The following is a 17,920-nucleotide window of genomic DNA, read 5'->3' as shown; positions in this document are numbered from 1 at the left end:
GGAGCTCTGAAGTCGATTTCCCTGTTTAAGCATTTTTTAATTGTATGCTAATTGATGGCATCCATGGGGTATTTTGGGAATGGAAATGGGAACTTCCCTCCCGCTATCCGGATGCAAGTTACCCAGCTGCCAATGGGGATGTTTCCTCTGCCATTCATCGGGGAGACAGCCATTTTCCTTAGAGAACTCTATTAAAAAGTCACAGAATTTGATAAAGATGCAGATACATTTACATTTACAGATACAGATACATCCACAGCTACAGATACAGATGCTTGGATGCATTAGGCGAAAAGCGCTTAGTGTTTTATGGAGGATTGAGGGCCATAAACGACTAATCCCGCTCGAATTCCGGCTAAGATCGAACAGATCAGCAATCTCTTGATTTTTAGCATGCAAAAAAGAAAAAAAGGACATGCCGAAAGAAGGCAAGAAGGACAGCAGAAGCAAACAGCAAATGGCCTGTGAAAAAGATGAACAAAAATCACACACACACACACGGGACAGCGAGCAGGTCGAAGGTCACTTGGATTCGGTGGTTGTGTGGCTGCCGGTTGGTGGTTCCACGGGGAGGAAGGAGCTATGACCTTGGGTGCTGTGATCCTTAATTGGCATGACCACTGCGGCAATTAATTCGCTTAATTTGCATGTCACTTGTGCGGCGGTGGGTTCAAAGAAGGATAAAGAAGGATATGCCGACGCATCTCCAGCTAATCGTGTGAATCTTCGGAGGAATTCTCCCGGCGCAAGGAGCTTTGATCTCGAATCTCTCTCTGTATCTCCATCCTGGGATCCTGCAGGTTTCCTCGTATCTGCGACACATCCTTAACCAAGCCAATTTCCAGGTTAACCTTGTGACTTAGTTTTTTAGGCCGGGCTCATAAACCGATTATTTGTAGCGGAAAATGCCCGCTTTTTTGTTCTGCTTTTTTACGATACCAGATCTAAAGATCTAGGTATATAGGGATATAGAGGGATCTAGGGAAAGTCAAAGATCTAGGCAATTTAGTTCTAAAAAATATATCGCGCACCGCAGCGAGTCAATTTTTTTACGGCCCTCGCAAGAAGGCAAGGTCAGGCCCATTCTGTTCCGCTTCCGAATTCCGCGAATTGCGAATTTTTGTTTGCTTTGGCCGAAAATCTGGAAACCTAAAAATCTGAAACTAGAACTAGAATTCCAATGCAGTTTTTTTATGCCGCCTAATTTTTATGGCCTAAAAAACGGAACCGTAGGCCGCGCACAAAGCCAACATAATATCATCGCCTCAGCCATAAAAGCCAAAAACCCAGCGGCAAATCCTGTCTAGGTAAGGCGAAGCGCTAAAAAAACACACACACAACACCATGAGGCTAGCTAGCGTGCAAAAAAAATAATGGAAGAAAAAAAGGACAAGGGTCGAGGGGCAGGACAAAGAGTCCTGCTCGAGACGCGACATGAAATTCGAGAAAAAATGATTTCATTTTTTAGAATCAGTGCGCGAAATGTGAGCAGAACTCCGAGCGAGAGCAGCTAATGGTGTTCCCTATTCCGGGTCCTGCGGCTTTACGATGGCCATTAAAGCCCCTAAAAAAATAACGCGAAAAAAATGCCATGAGAATTGTAAATCATGAGCGGAGAATGGATGCGGGTCGCCGTGGGTCAGGAGGGTTCCCAGTTCCCAATTCCAGGTTCCAGGTTCCTCGAGGGGCAAAGGCAAAGTCAAACCGCAATAAAGTTGACACGTCGTGCGCAGGATCCGGAGACCGGAATCTGTAATCCTTGGCCACATAATGTACAGCAGCAGCATCGTTCTATGTATCTGCCTGGTTCCCTGTATCTATCACTATGTGAGAGAGCACAGGCCAGTGTGTGTATCCAGGACATGCGCAGAGGAGGTGCCACTGGTCCACGTCCACTCGCCACACCAGTGATTGCCGCAATCATTCTAGTTTCATTATCTGGCCTCCAGATTTATGGTCAACTCCCCCTCCTGGTTCCCACTCCTGTGGCAACTGTAGAAATGACCCGAGACTTGCATTCTCTTGGTAGATCCATCAGGGGTTCCGTCCGAATTGATTTGGGCATTTTCCGGCTACTTTATCGTTGTTTCCACCATTCAGCAATGCCATTTATTGTGAACCCTGACCAATTGCAATGCGATTCAACCCCCCATCATGGTAATTTGTATCATATGGAAATGTTGGCTAAATAGAGACCGACGTCCCACTCCCCCAGAAATTTTTCGATTGTCGCGATTATCTGGCCGTTAATATCCATGAAAATGATGAGGCTGCCAGAATGAATTGGCGGCGATCCGATAAATGGCGCATGGTCCGTTAATGGACAGCGTGCAAATTGGCAAACATCCATGGAGACATGGAGACACGACCAATAAATCGGTGGACACATGACGCATGCATATATATCGTATATATAGTATATATATCTGCTGGCAGCAAACGAGTTCCATCTTCATCTCTCTCTCTTTCTGGGATGCTGTGTGTGCGTGAAACGTGTGAAATTATTTCAGTGCTGGCATCATCATTTTACAAAGATGTTTATTCATTGCTGGCTGATTGCAAAACCCCCGCTCGTCTATTTGGCAGAATCATAAAACGTTTTCAACTTCGTTTAGCGGCTTAAAAGTCTCTGGGCCTGAGAGTGCAATTATGCTGGGGAAAAAACGGGAGGAAAAGCTAGGTTCAAGAGATCCTCAGGAGGTGTGTATGGTATATCCTTTGTATTTGATATTGCTATTTATAGGACAATATAGTTGACCCTAACTTGAAACTTATTTCATGTACAAGTCCCTCATTTTCATCTACTTGTTCTGTTATATTGTCAAGTAGACATATCTAGGTAGCCTTTTAAGGAAAAAAAAAACACTAAAAACACTATTCAAGTTAAGATCAAATTATCATTTTTAAATACCAAACTCATGTGATATAAATTCCTTATACTCCTCTTCAAGATTAAATTAATATTTCTCCTACTTTTCTTCAAGTGTTCAGGCCAAACATAGCCCTGGGAAGTAGCTCTTTAGCTCTTTCTCTTCACGGCTTTTCGAGGGGATTTTAAAAACAAAATCCCAGAGTTAAAGATCTTTGGCCAACTTCAGATCTTGCCGTTTCTCTCTCTCTCTCTGATGATCACTTTATATTCATTGACAGTTAGTGTGAAATTCATAGCTCATAAATCGATGGAGAGTCCGAATTGCGGTTGTCTTTGGCCACAAAAGCTGCCTTTTGTCGGCTCCAGAGAGCTAGCAGCTGGGCCAGGAGTAGAGGAGGCCATAAACCATGTAGAGAGACCAGTTCAGAGGTGCTAATTCACTATTAAAAGAAATCAGAGGCTGAGACAGAAACCGAAGACGAAGTCGCAACCCAGACCAATCCCTCACTCATCACGCCCCAATAAAACTTAATTTTGTTTGCACATCATATGGCAGCCCGAGCCTTGGGCTGTTGAATAATGCATTGTTTTTCTTATGAGATTCAAACGTGGGAGAACTTCGCATGAAGTGGCAGCCATTCATGGCTCAGATACACACGCACACACGCACACACAGCACACACACTGGGCCATGTATCCAGAGAGACGCACATTGATTGCCCCCATAAAATGTTGGAAGTGTAGCACTATGTGAGCCCAGCTTCGGCTTCGGTCGGAGGAGACAATCCCGAATTAGAGGCTAGAGCCTAATTGATAATAATATCGCATTTATTCAGTTAACTCTTTGGAGCAGCTGCCTCTGGCATTGAGAGTGGGAGTGCCAGGGGAGTACCAGTTCCCAGCTGCTTCTCGTGCCAGCCTAATCCTCTCTATGACCATTTCGGCATAATTTTGCCATAAACAACTTGATGATTTCTGTATCTCAACACGCCTTAATCCCTAATCCCCACATGATTAATTGTCAACCTGCCCGAGGTGGCAGGAGCAACCACCGCCGAATCCTGCAGAGATTTTCCTGTTTTGCTATTTTTTAATTTACTCCGGTTACTCCTGGGATTCCCCCAGGGGCCAAAGCCCTGGTGTGGCGCGTATCTTTATTATCAAATCATAAAATGCTGCCACTTGTGTGTGCATCCCCCAAAAAATGGAAGGATACCGAAGGATAACAGTGCGAGAAAAAAGGGGTGCGCCACCACTTCATGGACCATTTTTTATGCCTCGCCTGGCAAGTGTCAAAACATGTTTTGATGCCCAAACGCTCAATTAGATATTAGATAGAGGACCCAGGATCAGGGGTGGCTGCCGGTATCTATATCCTGTAGCACTCACTCCCCTCTTTGCTGACTTTGGTTTTTTAGCTGCGGGATTATGTGCAATTGACACCCCTTTGAGCCGGGATGAGCAATTGAAACACATGTTTTGCCGCGGCAATTAAATTGGGACTTAATTCCCAGCAGGACCTGCCTGCCTTTCTCTCGCTTCCGAGTCCTTGCTGATGATTTCTCAATTATGACAATCGTTTTGCCAGCAGAGAGAAAACAAACATAAGGTCAGGGCAAAAGAAAACAGGATTGAAAAGAGAGCGCCACGGGTGAGGTGACAATTAATTAGCCGAGCCCAATCCGAGGACACTGGCAATTGATTCCGTTTATAGGCAATGCAACCTGACGCGTGGCAGGGAGTGGGCCCAGGGCTTCGTCCCAGCGGGTGTAGCTCATCCTTAGGATCGATCTGCCCGATTCGCATTAATATGCCATTGGCATTGTAACTCCCTATGCCCTTTTGGCTTGTGCCAAACCCCCGTGGATCTCTCCCCAGATATCCCTATTCCCTCATTCCCTGATTGTGGGTGGCCACTCCGAAGGACACTCGGCACTCGCTCCGATTTTCCACACGCAGTTTCCCTACCGAAGGTCGCCGCTCAGGGGAGAGCAGCTGTCTCTCCTAGGTTTCTCCATGCCTAATCCAAACAGCCAGGTTTATGGTGACTCAGGTAAGAGCAACTCCCTCACTCACTCACTCACTCACCCACTCCCCAGGTAGAACAATAGATGTGTCGCATAATTTTCAGATATTTTCATATTTATTTTTCAATCTGGCAACTTAATTGCTACTTAATAGCTTTACATTGGGCTAATCTACGGTTTTATGGTACAATCATCGGGAATAAATAGGCAGGGACAAGGACTAACTCTAGTTTGTACAATCTTTGGGGCATTTTCGAGGGGATCCTTAGAGTTCTTCGAGGGCTTACGCCTCAGTCTTGTAGGGCTTGAACAGCTTGGGCTTGGGCTCCGCAATCACTGTGGTCGCCGGTGGCGGCGACATATCGGAGGCGGGTCTCTTGGCGCTGGCCATCAGCAGTCCTGGGGCGGGCAGGGGGCTTGTGGTGGTCATTGGCGGAGCAGCAACAGGAGCCGGACTCCGGTCAAAGACCTTGGCATGGTCAGAGCCCACCGGCGACAGGGAGAGCGTGGAGGAGTGCGGCGACGAGGAGGACTGCAGATCCAGCGGCGGTGTCTGCGTCTTGGGCACACCACTACCACTCAGACTGGGATAGCAGGCGGAGGCGGAGACGGAGACGGAGGTGGGCATGGCTCCCAGCAGGCCGGCGGCAGCTGAACCGGAGTAGCTGGAGCTGGCGGCGGCGGCGGCGGCGACACTGGTGCCCATCATGTGCGGATGCATATGAGGGCCAGCGGCGGCGGGATGTGGCGGAGCAGGACGCGACGGGATATGATACGGCGCATACCGGTACTGTCCGTACGGGGAGGGAGCATGTCCAGCGTGTCCCGGCATGGGCATACCGCCCATTCCGGGCATCGACATCGGGGGCATGCCTCCGCCCAGCATCGGGTTCGTGGCGGCAGCAGCGGCGGCTGCAGCGGCGGCGGCGGCGGCTGGAGCATATGGTGGATACGGCATCCCAACGCTATTGGCAGCCGCTTGCAGGATGGAAGCGGCGAAAGCGGGATCCGAGTAGACGGCGGCATATGGCCAGGCGACGGCAATGCGCTGGCGCTTGTCCTTCATGCGTCGGTTCTGGAACCACACCTTGATGGTGCTCTCGGGCAGGTTCAGCTGGGCGGCCAGCTCGCAGCGACGGGGCCGGGACACATAGTTCTCCTTGTAGAACTCCTTCTCCAGGCGGGCCAGCTGGTCGCGGGTGAAGGCAGTGCGATAGCGACGCACCGAGGGATCAGCGGGAATCTCTGAGCCGCGGCTGCCATTCAGGGAGTTGTCCGGACTGGAGAGGCATTCTATAAAGGCAAAAGAGTAGAGAGTAAAGAGTTAGTTTCAAGTCAATTCGGAGATGGTTTTTCCTTTGTGACTTACCATTTGGCGAGGGAGGCGGAGTCTGGGGCTTGCCATATTGGCTGGCCATCAGGTCGACGACCAGGGGCTTCTGGTCCACGGGACTGCTGTCGTGGTGAGCATGGTGGCTCTCCATGTTGTAGGTTCGGTATCCGTGCATCTTGTCGTTTAGGTATGTAGTTGGTTGGTTAATTCTCAGAGGGCAGAGGTGATGACTGTGCGGCGGTCACAGCTCGAGTGTGCCGCTCTCAGCCATCCCTCGCCCTTTTATACCTCGCCCGCTCCAGGCAGGCAGCCCGGCGCAATGGCCGCCATCGCTGCGCCAGCCAATGGCAGGCCAGTGGTGCTAATCTGTGCGGTGCTGAGCGCGGATGCTGAGGATGCTGAGGATGCTATTACGAGCGAGGAGAGCGAGGTGCTCTTGCTCTCTCCGAGATTTGCTATTCATAGCGGATGAGTGAATCTTTTGTCTCGCCTGTCCGCAGGCGGCAGCCACCCCGAGAGCGAGCGGGACGGGCGGGCCCCCTTAATAATGGGATTTTATCGGCTTCATCAAGAATGATATGGCATAATGCCGCTCAGTTGTCGGAGTTGCTCAGTTTGGCCATGGGTATGGGTATCCCTCCATGTGTCCCTTGTACATACATATATCTCTTTATATATATATATTTATCGATCGCCCTTTTGCCAGCAAATTATTTGCGCTTTTATGAAGTCTTAATATAATGCCGCACGTTTAACAGCCTCACACTCCCCAGAGCTCTGGGCTCTGAACTTTTCCCATATACATATATATATATATATATATCTGTGCAGGGGAAGTGGGAGCTGGACCCCGCCCATAACCGTAGCAGGATAATGGCTGGGTTCCAGGAGGAACGGCCCCAGTTGCTGGAGACTTAATTTGAAAAGTTTTAGCTACGGTTTCGTTGGGCAAAACATTTATTATGATGATATAATCATGCCCAGTTGGAGGCAACTGTACCCCCTGGCAGAAGGTCCTTTCAAAGGGGGGGGGGGACTACACAACAAAAACACAACAAAGTTTGCGCAAAAAAGGGATACCAGAACTCTACCTGCTTGGCTTAAGCTGCTAAGGATTAAGGGTTAAGTCAGCGCAAAAAATAAACCCAGCAAAGCTAAGCTGCCTGCCTTTGGGCTAGGGATAGGGACATGTCCAGCTAATCCCTTCGACATCATTATTATGTGTTTTTATGACTTTCTAATGAAAATCGGGAAACGGGATCGCGGCTCAAAGATCTTCGGGATCGGGGTACCAAGTCAAGCCCTCGGCTAATCCCAGCAAACAAACAAACAAACTGGGTTAGAGTCCTTGCATTCGAACGGAATCTCCTGACTTTGCAACCCGGTTTTTGGCCTCTAGTCAGGGTCTCTAGCCTGTCTCCTGTCTCCTGTCTTCTCCTAACTCCCGGAATTCCGTTTAATTCCGTTCTCAATTGAATGCCAGTAAAAGTAGAGCACAGCGTGTTACCAAAACTCCGTTTCGATTGTTCAAGATGCGGCAATAAAATCTAACTCGAAAGTGAAACGATGCCAAAAGGGAAATGCTGGAAAACTGGCCCAAAATTGACTAATAATCTGGCTGATGGAAAACGGATTAACACGGCACAAACACACACAGAGACAGGGTGAGGAGGAACCTTCGATCCATGTCCTAGTTTCCAATTCCCCGTTCCGAGGACCATTGTTATGCATTACCGGGTAACAACGCATCCTTCTTGCCGCTCCTGCGAGTTAGTTAAAATTATTGGGTTATATTGCGCCGCAATTTGCATTGGCATTAACTCGCTGAGTCCTACCTAAGGACGGGCCAGGAAGATGACCTGGAAGAGGAAGGTCCTCGGCGACAAGCCTTCATGGACGAACCCTAGCCACAACCAACAACCTTGCCTATTGTGTGACCCAAAGGAGCCTTTGTCTTTGACTCGCCAAGCAGGCTTGCCTTTCCTTGCCCTGCCTTGCATTGCCTTCCCCTGGCTTGGCTTGGGTTAGCGACAGTAAATACCCTTTATGGCGATCGGTTGGTCGGTTGGTTGGGTTAGGCGAAAGTGTCGGGTCAGCAGGTAGCTCTAACTCAATCCCAGTCCCAGTCCCAGTCCCGATCCGCGAACACTTTCAATACTTGGAAGTGCATTGCCATCGTTTGTTGCCCGCTTTATTGCACATTCTGCACTCACAAAGCGCCGATCTCGCTGATTATGCCCGTCATCATGGGAAGTAAATGGCGAAGACACACACTGCCCAAGCCCACAATAGAGATTCGCAACAGAAATTCGCAAGATGCGAGAAACGCGTTGAGGGAAGGGCAAAAAAGGGGCTCGAAGAAGGAAGGCAGTGCAAAAATGCTGGCAATAAAAATGGCCAAATGCGATATTATGCTTGATGATTGAGTAATTTCTGTAATAAAACAATTACAACAAAAAGGCAGAGAGTGTTTTATGATGATTGCCTAAGTGAATATAAAGGAGGGAATCTTTTAAGCTTGCTTTATTCATGGGCAAGTTGCCAGTAAGGAAAGGGGTATAGTCTGGCAGGGATATGTATATATTTTATTACTTATAGAGAAAATATGTGTATATGTTTTTATTAGTATAGATAAATCATTAATTACTAATTACTATATCTATATTTTTGTACTTATCATGGTAAGTATGTTGCTGTTGATTTGGTTTTCTTTTAAGGTTGTGAAGACATCATTAGTTATTCAAGGAAATGCATAGTTTCTTAAGGCGTTTAAGAAAAAAAGTATTACTTTTTTAAATCCTAAAAATACGCAACATAAGAACCTTGATTCTTAATCTTAAGTGTGTAAAAACAAGTTATTTAAATACTTATTTGTGTCTAAGAAAACCTATTTTAACAAGTAACTTTACTTGTACGTCTCAGCTTGAAGTCTCCTTACAATATTCCTTATTTTGTATACTAAAAGACCTCTTGATTCGTTGAGGGAAATTCTTACACAGCATCATCCCCCAAATAAAATTGGTGGTTTTCACCCAGCCTCCCCACTTAAGCCACAATTTTCCTCTCTTTTATTCTTTCTCTCCCCACTCAAATAACCATAAAATCTACAAGAAGCATGGTGGAACATAAGTATTTTAATTTACTAACAAATACCATAAAAACCTATTTTAAAAAAGAGAATATTTTTTCAGCACAGCCAAGCATTAGTAGCTTTTTGTAAAAATCAATAAAAAGTGGGGAAAATATTATACTTCAGTTAAGGACTTTAATGGCTACTCAACACAGCTTGAGTACTAGACGTTTTTATGATGGCAAATAACCTATATTTGTTTATTTTCCTCCAGGGAAAGTACCAAATTTTTCCAATAATTGTCACAGCACAAAAACAAACTAGAATATTTTATGCACAGGCAAAAGGACCTCTCCTGCTCATAATAAAAATAAAAATAAAAACATGAATGCCAATGCATAAAAACGAGAGCAGTCCGAGTTACAGGTAAGTAGAGCACTAACCTTGTGGAAGGTTGCGAGGATGCGTTTTTCCAGGAGCACAATAAATAAAAACCCGTGAAGAATTAAAAAATTAGAGCAGTTCGCTGGGTTCGGGGAAAAAAACTAGCGCAGCGAAAAAAGCCAACAATGGGAACAAAAAACGTGATCTACTTTCCTAAAGACGTCCGTCGAGGACGAGGTCCCTGGTCCTGGTCCTGGTCCTGGTCTCGCTGCAGGATACTCCCGCTCTCGTTCCGCGAACTAGATAGCCGCGATCGCCATAAAAATCTGCATATACTTATATACACTGGGACAATGGATCGGGAAATGGGAATATGGTAGGGAAACGGGGCCATAAACCATAAAGCATAGAGCGTTTTGGTAAAAGTAAAGCAGAGCATTGCGAAGCAACACAAAAAACTGATCTAGTTTTCTAATGCCAGCTCTGACGAGGTCGCCCGCGGTCCTGCCCTGCGATCCTTGCGCTGTCCTGCGGTTCCGCCGAAGGTGCACCAATAAAAAGGCGCGTCCGGATCCTCGATCCATACTCTCCTACCTAGGTTTTTTTGTTTTTTTTTCCACCGGCCCAATTTTTAGTGGAAATGCGAGCGTTTATTACACGCTGTCCGCATGTCCTTCCATGTGTCCCGCCTGCCCCGCTTGCACGGACAACGACTAACTGCCGTAATTAGGAGGTTTGTAGGGCAGCGGCCTGAGGACCCGAGGAGGTCCTCAGAAAAAATGACAATGGAAAAAACTCATAAAAAGAGCAACAAAGTGGCCCAGAAAGGAAAAAAATTGGCTCGCTTTTTGTCGGCAAACAAAAAGAGGCCACAAAAAGCGTCCACGAGCCGTGAGTCCTGTGTCCTGAGCCCTCTCTGCTCACAATCGGGCCAAATAATTAGGTGAGCGATTGTCCGTTCTTTGTGCCCCTCAATGATTAGCGGTTTCTTTTTTAGGACCATCTTTTTGGCCGGAATTTGGGATTTTTACACATCGATTGTTCCGGTGAACTATGTAAATAAAATATATATATCAATGAACGTTTGCTGGCGGGAGCTGAGAAAAACCATTATCAATTGGATGGTTCAGCTCTCTATAAAGAGATCATTTTTTATAGCCATTGAATTAATCAATACCAATTAATATGATAAAAAAAACTACAAGGTAGAAAAATATATCTTATTCGATATTAAATATAGAAATATTCCCTAGTAAAAAATTAAGGAAAGCAAATACTTTTTAAAACCCTTGCAGGGGATTGTAATTTTAGTCCGAAGCATGTAATGCTCTGAAGGAGTAATTTTCGACCCTATAAATTATATCACCATCAACAGACCAATATTTCTAGGCATTTAGGAAAAATAATTAATTTTTGCCAATTTTTTTAAATTTTTTGTAAGGGGTTACATCATCAAAATGTAAAAAAAAAATATAAATTTTCTAATATTTAAATATGCAGATTTATTAGGCTGATAAAAACTATCATAGGAACGCTTTCCAAATTAAAATTAATGCCTTTTTGACTCAGTTATGATATTTGGAAAATTGTGTTTTTCCCAATAAAAAAATCATACAAAACTATTTATCTAAAGACCCTATTCTATTCTTGATAAAGGAGCCATTTCCGATCCTATAAATCATATATATTCTTGATCAGAATCAAAATTCGAATCGATATATCAAAATATAAAATTTAAACAAAATTTTCAAAATTTCAAATTTTTATAAGGGGTTACATCGTTAAAATTGTCAAAAATTTGAATTTTCTAATATTTAAAACTGAGTATGCAGATTTATTAAGCTGATTAAAACTAACATAGCAAAGCTTTCCGAATTCAAATTAATGCCTTTTTGGCCTAATTGTGATATGTTTAAATTTGAGAAAACTTAAAAAACCAATTAAAGTTAAAACTTAAAGAGTAATGTCAGTTAGTCAAAGGTCACACGTTATTTGTTGCGAAATAAGAGAGCTGTCAACATAAAATGACACCGCCTTTGATGACCCATTCCAGTGATATATGCCCAGGTAAAACCAAACCATCTTCTTCTAGGAGATGCAAATTGGGGGAACCTGTGACCAACGACAACGACTCCCCACAGATGGCCAAATCAATCGGACACGTTTACTATAAATACAGCGCATTGCGGTCTCCGAGGCAATCCAATCTGTGCATCTGTGACGAATCCCGAGATGCGGAGGAGCAGCAGGGGCCCCGGCTCAGATTCGCCAACAAACGCTGCTGGAAAGCCGCAGATTGCAGGGTCAAAGGGACACACGAGAGGGGACAGCAACACCAAGGACCAAGGACCAAGGTTCCAGGGGACAGTAGCAGTAGTCCACCGCACTGACGAATCACATCAAAGTGGAACACACATAGATGGGCTCCGGCTCAGGGTCAGGCATCCTGCTAACAGACATGTCAAATCAAGGAAAAACAACGACGACAGAGGAACAGGACCAAGGTGCCGCCAAAGGACACGAAGGAGTAGGAGTAGGAGTAGGAGGAGAGGAGGGAGAGAAGAAGAGGTCCCGAAAACAGCATCGACTTACCGCAGCAAATTCGCGCTGACTGTGCACGAACAGCGGGACACACCATAATATTTTGGTTGCTCGGCATGTAGCAACCGATACTGAGAGTTCCCTGAGAGCCGCTGCTCGTCCTGGAGCAACATCAGAATGTAGCAGAGGACTCTCCGATTCTACATAGTTTCGGTGGAATTCCTTGGGCCTTTATTGATGGGCAATTAGCCACGGTGAGTGGCGGTTTCGAGTGAGCTGCAGGACGCTGGCTACTCCGACTGGAAATTGGGATTGGGAATCGGGGAATCAGGAATCAGGAATCAGGATCCTTCGCTCGGCGGGAGCAAACCCACAGCTTCAGTGGCGGCGTCGAGATATCCTGCCATGTTTCCATTTCCATTTCTGTTTCTGTAAATTTGTGAAAATTAAGTCGTTCCGGTTGTGTGCCCGTTTTTGGGTGGTACTTCTGTAGCAATTTTATTTGTAACGTAGGTGTTGTATTTGTCAACATTTAGCCAGGATCTTGGGCCTCTTTCGTCCCTATTTTCGATCCCAATCCCTCAGGCAGTGCCACTGTGGATTAGCCGATTTGTGGGCACGGATTCGAAATGCCTACTGCAGCACTAATTGGGCCGCTCTCTGTGCAAAGGGATGACTGGGATGTAAGGAAGGCGGAGGCGGAGGTGGAGGTGGCACTGTATCCGCTCTAAGGATGCGTTTATCTGCTCTGAGGATGTGCTAATTTTTTACCCAGCAGAGCCAAGCTGCGCTGCCTGCGAGAAGAGCGTGAGGTGAGGGCCATCAGTGCACAGGTTGGAGGGTGAAATAGAAGCATGATTGGCAATGAAAAGGTAAGGGAATTATGGGAAAAATAATTAAGTTATCCTTGATTGTATAATACGAGGGATGATAACAAATTTGTAAACAAGTTCATACTAATCTCTGAACTTATGGGTATAAATGAGGTATTTCTAAAGTGAATTTAAAGTAACAGAAAATGCAAAGAAAAAAATATATATGTAAGAATACTATTGTTTAATAATTTTATATATTAATTTTTATGATGTTTTTTTGCAATGTTTTTTAATAAATATTTTAAATTAAATTTATATTTTCCAGTTTATGCAAAATTGTTATTTTGACTAATTAATATCTTGATAATTATTTCTAAATTTAAATATATATTTTGAACGTTTATTTCTTATATTAAATTTACATTTTTATTTCCCAAGTAAAATCAATGTAGGCGTAATTAACACACATTCTACACGGGCATCTTACGTTTTACTTAAAAGTATGCAATATATTACGAAAGACGTGAGCCTTATACGTTTAATTTCGCATCAGCGAGCCTTAGTCAGCTTGGAAAGAACTAATTTCCAAAAACGGTCTGGCAGCACCAAACCAAAGGTTTGTTTATTACGCACATTTTGAATATATCAAATCAACTGGACCAATTACTACTGCCAGCCACTTCATGAGCACCAACAAGAACCAATAAAGACAGTACTTATTGAGAAAATGTTTATAAAAATTTTAACATTTAATAGGGCGCATTCTTGCGCGACTTCTTTTCCTTTTTAGACTTTTTACTGCTGGCGACATTTCCGACCAATTCCTGCGACCAAACGGTGACAATACCACTTTCGCCGCCCGTCACCAGTAATCCTCGCCTGGAATCAAACAGGCTGTCTCTCACTATCTGTTTGTTATCCTGGAAATTGGCCAACGGCTTTAGCTTTTTCTTAGCACTAACGCTCACAGATCGCAGGATTTCCCTGAAAGAAAATTATCCTTAGTTTGAAGTTACAAGGAAATATATGTATATTGAGAAACTCACCCCTTGTTAAAGTTCGTGCCCGCCAAGAGGAACACATCGCCGTCCTCTTGGTTGTGAGCATTAATGAGGTTAAAGTTGGCAGCATTCTTCCGTCTTATGGCGGCTGTAACATCTGGACGGTCAAAGGAGATGACTTCGTCACCCTCCTCGCACTCGTAGGTCTTAAAATCGCTCGTGGTTGTGATGCAAGAGATGATGTCCTTGTCGTAGACGTCCCGATGCCATCTCAGGCGAGCCACGCTGCTCTCCGTGTTGATGGTGTTCAAAAGAGCCTCGTCCTCGTCGGGCTGCTTAATGTCAAACACATTGATGAGCCCCTCGATGCTTCCCGTGCTGAGGAGATCCGGATTCCGAGGATGAAACTGCACCGAAGTGATGTCGTCTTCGTGACTCTCGCAGTAAACACCCATCTGTCGCCGCTCCCGGACATCGAAGAACACCAGGAACACGTTACTCATGTGCTGCGCCGTGCCACAGCAGATGACCCTACTGTTGGCGTTTCTATCAAAGGCTGTGAACGACTTGGGCACCGGCGGCACATCTTCGGATTGTTGCTCGTAGCGGAACCTTGCCAGCTCGCCCTTCACACGCAGATCGTAGAGACGCACGTAGCCATCGGTGGTGCCCACCAGTATGTTGTCCGGTCCATCGTCCAGGAACTTTACGCCGCATGTGCTAACCTCGTTCTTATCGGTGGCCGGCAAGAAGCTAAAGTTGGCCAATTTGCCACTGGCGTCCAAGTTAAAGATTTGCACCGCAGAGCTAGACAGTCCCACCGCTATCCTCGAAAAGCCCTTGTCGGCGTCCAGGCTAAGCACATATTCCCGATGTAGGAGTCCGGATTCGTCCAGGGGCTTATACTTCAGCTGAAATTCGGCGGCAAGCTGCTGAGCGTTGCAGGTATCCTCGTCGCCGATGTCTTCCTCATCCTCGGAGCTGGGCAGATCCACGTCTGCAGCTTCTGCAAGAAAAAGTATTATAGGTGGCCTTTATCTGTCCTGAATTTAAATATTTACCTTCGCAGTACTTGTTGAATTCACTCATTTGTTGTTGATTTCCACGCGGTACTGGTCGAAGGCCTTTTTCCCCTGGACGCTAGTTGGTCACACTTAAGCCCCTTTTTTTAAAAGGGCCGCATTTCTGCACTTAAAGAATATTATCATATGTATACAAGTTGACAAAAATAATGTTTTTTTTTAAATATTTACTTGCAATTGCAAATACAAAATGGCATTTCCTTTTTTGCAAATATTACCTCAATGCCCGTTGTCTTTATCTATGTTTTACAATTTTCTTATTTTTTTATTCCATTCACCGAAGCCCGTGAAATAAAGACATCTTTGCTTATCGTTTAATATCGCTCTGTACTTTTAATTCTTTATACAAAAGTGAATTATTACACAAGAAGCCATTCCGAGTACGACATATGCATGTGTTGCCATAATTTGATAGTTTCCTTTTTTACAGTTACCTAAATATCCTTCAGTTTTGGTGTTGCGTGTTTCGAAATCGTTCGAAATTGAGGTTTCTTGATTGCCTGACTTGACTCTGTGTGTGTGTGTATTTCGTGTTCGGTCATATAAATATATATACATATTTATATAGGTTCTGCTATTTTTAAATTCAACAAAGGACTCAAATTCCTGCGCAGCATCTCTAACAAGAAGAACTCTTCAACAAGCAACTATTTGTATTCAATAATTAGATATATGCGGGCTACTATATAGATCCTATTCACATGAAGTCGTCGTAGTCGTCGGTAAAGTCATTGCCGTATTTTTGGTAGCCGTCGATGTCCTGCAAACAAGATGTTTAATTAGAAATTTGTATCGTTTATCTAAAGATTTATACATACGTCGTTCTCGGTGCGGAGCGTTGCCTTTCCCTTGCCCTTGGCTGCAGGCTTCTTGTTCGCCTTTTCCAACTTGAGCTTCTCCGAATGCAAGACCTCCACGCTCATCTTGACCTTCTTGATGTCAGCGGCGCTCACTAGATAGATAAGGCGGAAAACACAAAATCAGATTATGAGCTAAGGTCAAAGCAGATCGATCACTCACGATTCACGCATAGGCCTCGCACCAAATCCTCGATGAATTGCGGGAAATGCGGCGATTCGCGATACTGGCCGACTTTCCAGCTGAGTGTGGCACCAAACTCTTTGAACTCCTCTTTACTCTCCGGATTGAAGGCGTCAAGGCCGCCAGACGTTGTACTCGTCACGCCAAAGGCGTCCAGGGCGTGCTTGAAGTCCGAATCCTCCTGAATCTTTTGCAGCCTCAGCTTCTCGGCCAGCTTTTCCTCGGCGGACATGTTGGCCAACCGTTTCTCCTCAGCCTCCTCCGCGAGACGCTGTGAGGTGAATATTTGTTAGTTATATCTTCGGCATAGATAGCAAAACGTTTTACACCTACCGCCTGCTCCTCTAACTTGGCTTTCAGTGCTTTGCTCGGCTTGGGCTTGGCTGGCGGTTCTGTTTTCGTGGGCTTTTCCTCGTCCTTCTTCTCCTCCTCATCCTCCCAGCTCTCCTGCGTTGCGAAATAGAAAGGAATTATTAGTGTCTCAGCCCAAAAAGTGAACACGTGTACAGCGAAATGAAAGTGAAAACTAGCGCACGCAAAACAAGTTTTTTGAGCTGGTAGCTGTCTTGCATTTGTTTGCGTCTGTCAGCATTAGCTTTCGTCTCGCCTTCGACGTTGGTATGCGCACCTTAACATCCTCATCGTCGTCCTCTCCCTCCCACTTGTTAACACTGTTAACGGCATTTGGGCGGATGACCACTTCGCTGTCCGCAGCGGATTCTGCCACATCACGGGAAAAACACAAGATTGTTAGGGTTTCGAAATACGGTTAGCTGCCGCGAATACGGCTAAAAATACGCATCAAGGTTGGTTGCACGGCGCTCCAACGACATCAGCAGCAACAACAACGACGGCGACCACGTTTATTGTCCGCTGCAGATGACGCAGCGCCCGCCCTGCCACCGCCCAGAGAACACTCACCCCAGTCGTCGGCCATGTCTCGGAATTGGTTGCAATTTGTGGGTTTGTGCTTCGGATCTGCTTTGTGCTAGGTACGACTTCGTTCCAGCCTCAGGTTTCGGGAATTTTCCAAAATAAAAACTCTACATCGAGCAGATTTCCACCAACACCTGTAGTGTGACCAGACCGTGGGTGGCGGAGAAAAGTGATAGCACGGCTGAAGCGAGCGTTGGGAGAAAGCAATCGAATTCAGGCGACAAGCTTTTCATATTAATTTCAACCTAAACTTAATATTTTGCACTATGAAAATGTAGAAAACAATTGTTAATTTATTTCAACTGCTTTGAGATGATTTGGCTAATGTTGGTTTTTCTAAATCATCCTTAATTAAGGCTATAATCCTTATTTTCGAGGTAGTGTTATCCTAAATTCGGACACCAAAATCGGAATATGCCCATCTCTATCGATAATTTTTTTTTGAAAATGGCGTTTTCTCGGACAAATACATCAGATTTAATAATGACTGAAATCACCAAAATCAGAACCCAATTATGCTGGAAATAATGAATTTAACTAATTTTTCTGGAGCGTTGCTTAATTCGTTTTGGTTTTTATTTTGAGCACAGTTGAAAATTTCGTTCGTTCCAAAATGTTTGTGTTTCTTTTTATTTTGGTAATTAGTCTGTGGAGTCCAGGGTTCAGGTGGTGGAGTAACGTGTTGATGGCACCTTGCTCTGCAAAAACTTCAACGGCTGTATGACGTCCAACGATCTGGTCCCGGTGCTGCATATATTGGTGATTGTGTTGCGTGACGATGGCAACCTAATCGAACGGGTTAAACAGTTATTCGATTC

The 17,920-nt window shown here is 45.1% G+C and overlaps 3 protein-coding genes and 1 long non-coding RNA gene across 4 annotated transcripts; 1 reads left to right on the top strand and 3 right to left on the bottom strand.

Annotated features, from left to right (window-relative positions):
- Positions 1–4,996: 4,996 nt before the first annotated feature.
- Positions 4,997–6,488, bottom strand: eve (homeobox protein even-skipped). Its single transcript, XM_020947579.2, has 2 exons — positions 6,269–6,488; positions 4,997–6,192 (listed from the first exon to the last, which is right to left on the bottom strand). Exons 1-2 carry the CDS (start codon positions 6,405–6,407, stop codon positions 5,183–5,185), a joined length of 1,149 nt encoding a protein of 382 aa, XP_020803238.2. The 5' UTR covers positions 6,408–6,488; the 3' UTR covers positions 4,997–5,182.
- Positions 6,489–11,621: 5,133 nt separating this feature from the next.
- LOC110178785 (uncharacterized) lies at positions 11,622–12,719 on the top strand. The gene is made up of 2 exons (XR_015270776.1): positions 11,622–11,753; positions 11,828–12,719. It is a non-coding gene; the product is annotated as an uncharacterized LOC110178785 (long non-coding RNA).
- A 1,039-nt stretch (positions 12,720–13,758) lies between these two features.
- LOC110178535 (WD repeat-containing protein 89) lies at positions 13,759–15,193 on the bottom strand. Its single transcript, XM_020945698.2, has 3 exons — positions 15,105–15,193; positions 14,089–15,049; positions 13,759–14,026 (listed from the first exon to the last, which is right to left on the bottom strand). Exons 1-3 carry the CDS (start codon positions 15,130–15,132, stop codon positions 13,792–13,794), a joined length of 1,224 nt encoding a protein of 407 aa, XP_020801357.2. The 5' UTR covers positions 15,133–15,193; the 3' UTR covers positions 13,759–13,791.
- A 239-nt stretch (positions 15,194–15,432) lies between these two features.
- Positions 15,433–17,445, bottom strand: eIF3j (eukaryotic translation initiation factor 3 subunit j). Its single transcript, XM_020948498.2, has 6 exons — positions 17,088–17,445; positions 16,795–16,886; positions 16,500–16,613; positions 16,146–16,437; positions 15,944–16,077; positions 15,433–15,885 (listed from the first exon to the last, which is right to left on the bottom strand). The coding sequence occupies exons 1-6, from the start codon at positions 17,101–17,103 to the stop codon at positions 15,823–15,825; spliced, it is 711 nt and encodes a 236-aa protein (XP_020804157.2). The 5' UTR covers positions 17,104–17,445; the 3' UTR covers positions 15,433–15,822.
- Positions 17,446–17,920: the final 475 nt, after the last annotated feature.

Source organism: Drosophila serrata, unplaced genomic scaffold, assembly GCF_035046125.1.
Source record: "Drosophila serrata isolate PLE 108 unplaced genomic scaffold, ASM3504612v1 contig_184, whole genome shotgun sequence".
Taxonomy (NCBI): domain Eukaryota; kingdom Metazoa; phylum Arthropoda; class Insecta; order Diptera; family Drosophilidae; genus Drosophila; species Drosophila serrata.
Note: the sequence above shows the minus strand (reverse complement) of the source record. Positions and strands in the feature narration are given on the sequence as shown.

Excerpts from the sequence above, each read along its gene's own strand:
- eve (XM_020947579.2), bottom strand. The coding sequence starts at position 6,407 with ATGCACGGATACCGAACCTACAACATGGAGAGCCACCATGCTCACCAC. Across the intron at positions 6,193-6,268 it reads TCCGCCTCCCTCGCCAAATG|AATGCCTCTCCAGTCCGGAC; the intron begins GTAAGTCACAAA and ends TTGCCTTTATAG.
- LOC110178535 (XM_020945698.2), bottom strand. The coding sequence starts at position 15,132 with ATGAGTGAATTCAACAAGTACTGCGAAG. Across the intron at positions 15,050-15,104 it reads ATTCAACAAGTACTGCGAAG|AAGCTGCAGACGTGGATCTG; the intron begins GTAAATATTTAA and ends TTTTTCTTGCAG. Across the intron at positions 14,027-14,088 it reads GGCACGAACTTTAACAAGGG|GGAAATCCTGCGATCTGTGA; the intron begins GTGAGTTTCTCA and ends ATTTTCTTTCAG.
- eIF3j (XM_020948498.2), bottom strand. Across the intron at positions 16,438-16,499 it reads CCAAGTTAGAGGAGCAGGCG|CGTCTCGCGGAGGAGGCTGA; the intron begins GTAGGTGTAAAA and ends TTCACCTCACAG. Across the intron at positions 15,886-15,943 it reads CGCTCCGCACCGAGAACGAC|GACATCGACGGCTACCAAAA; the intron begins GTATGTATAAAT and ends TCTTGTTTGCAG.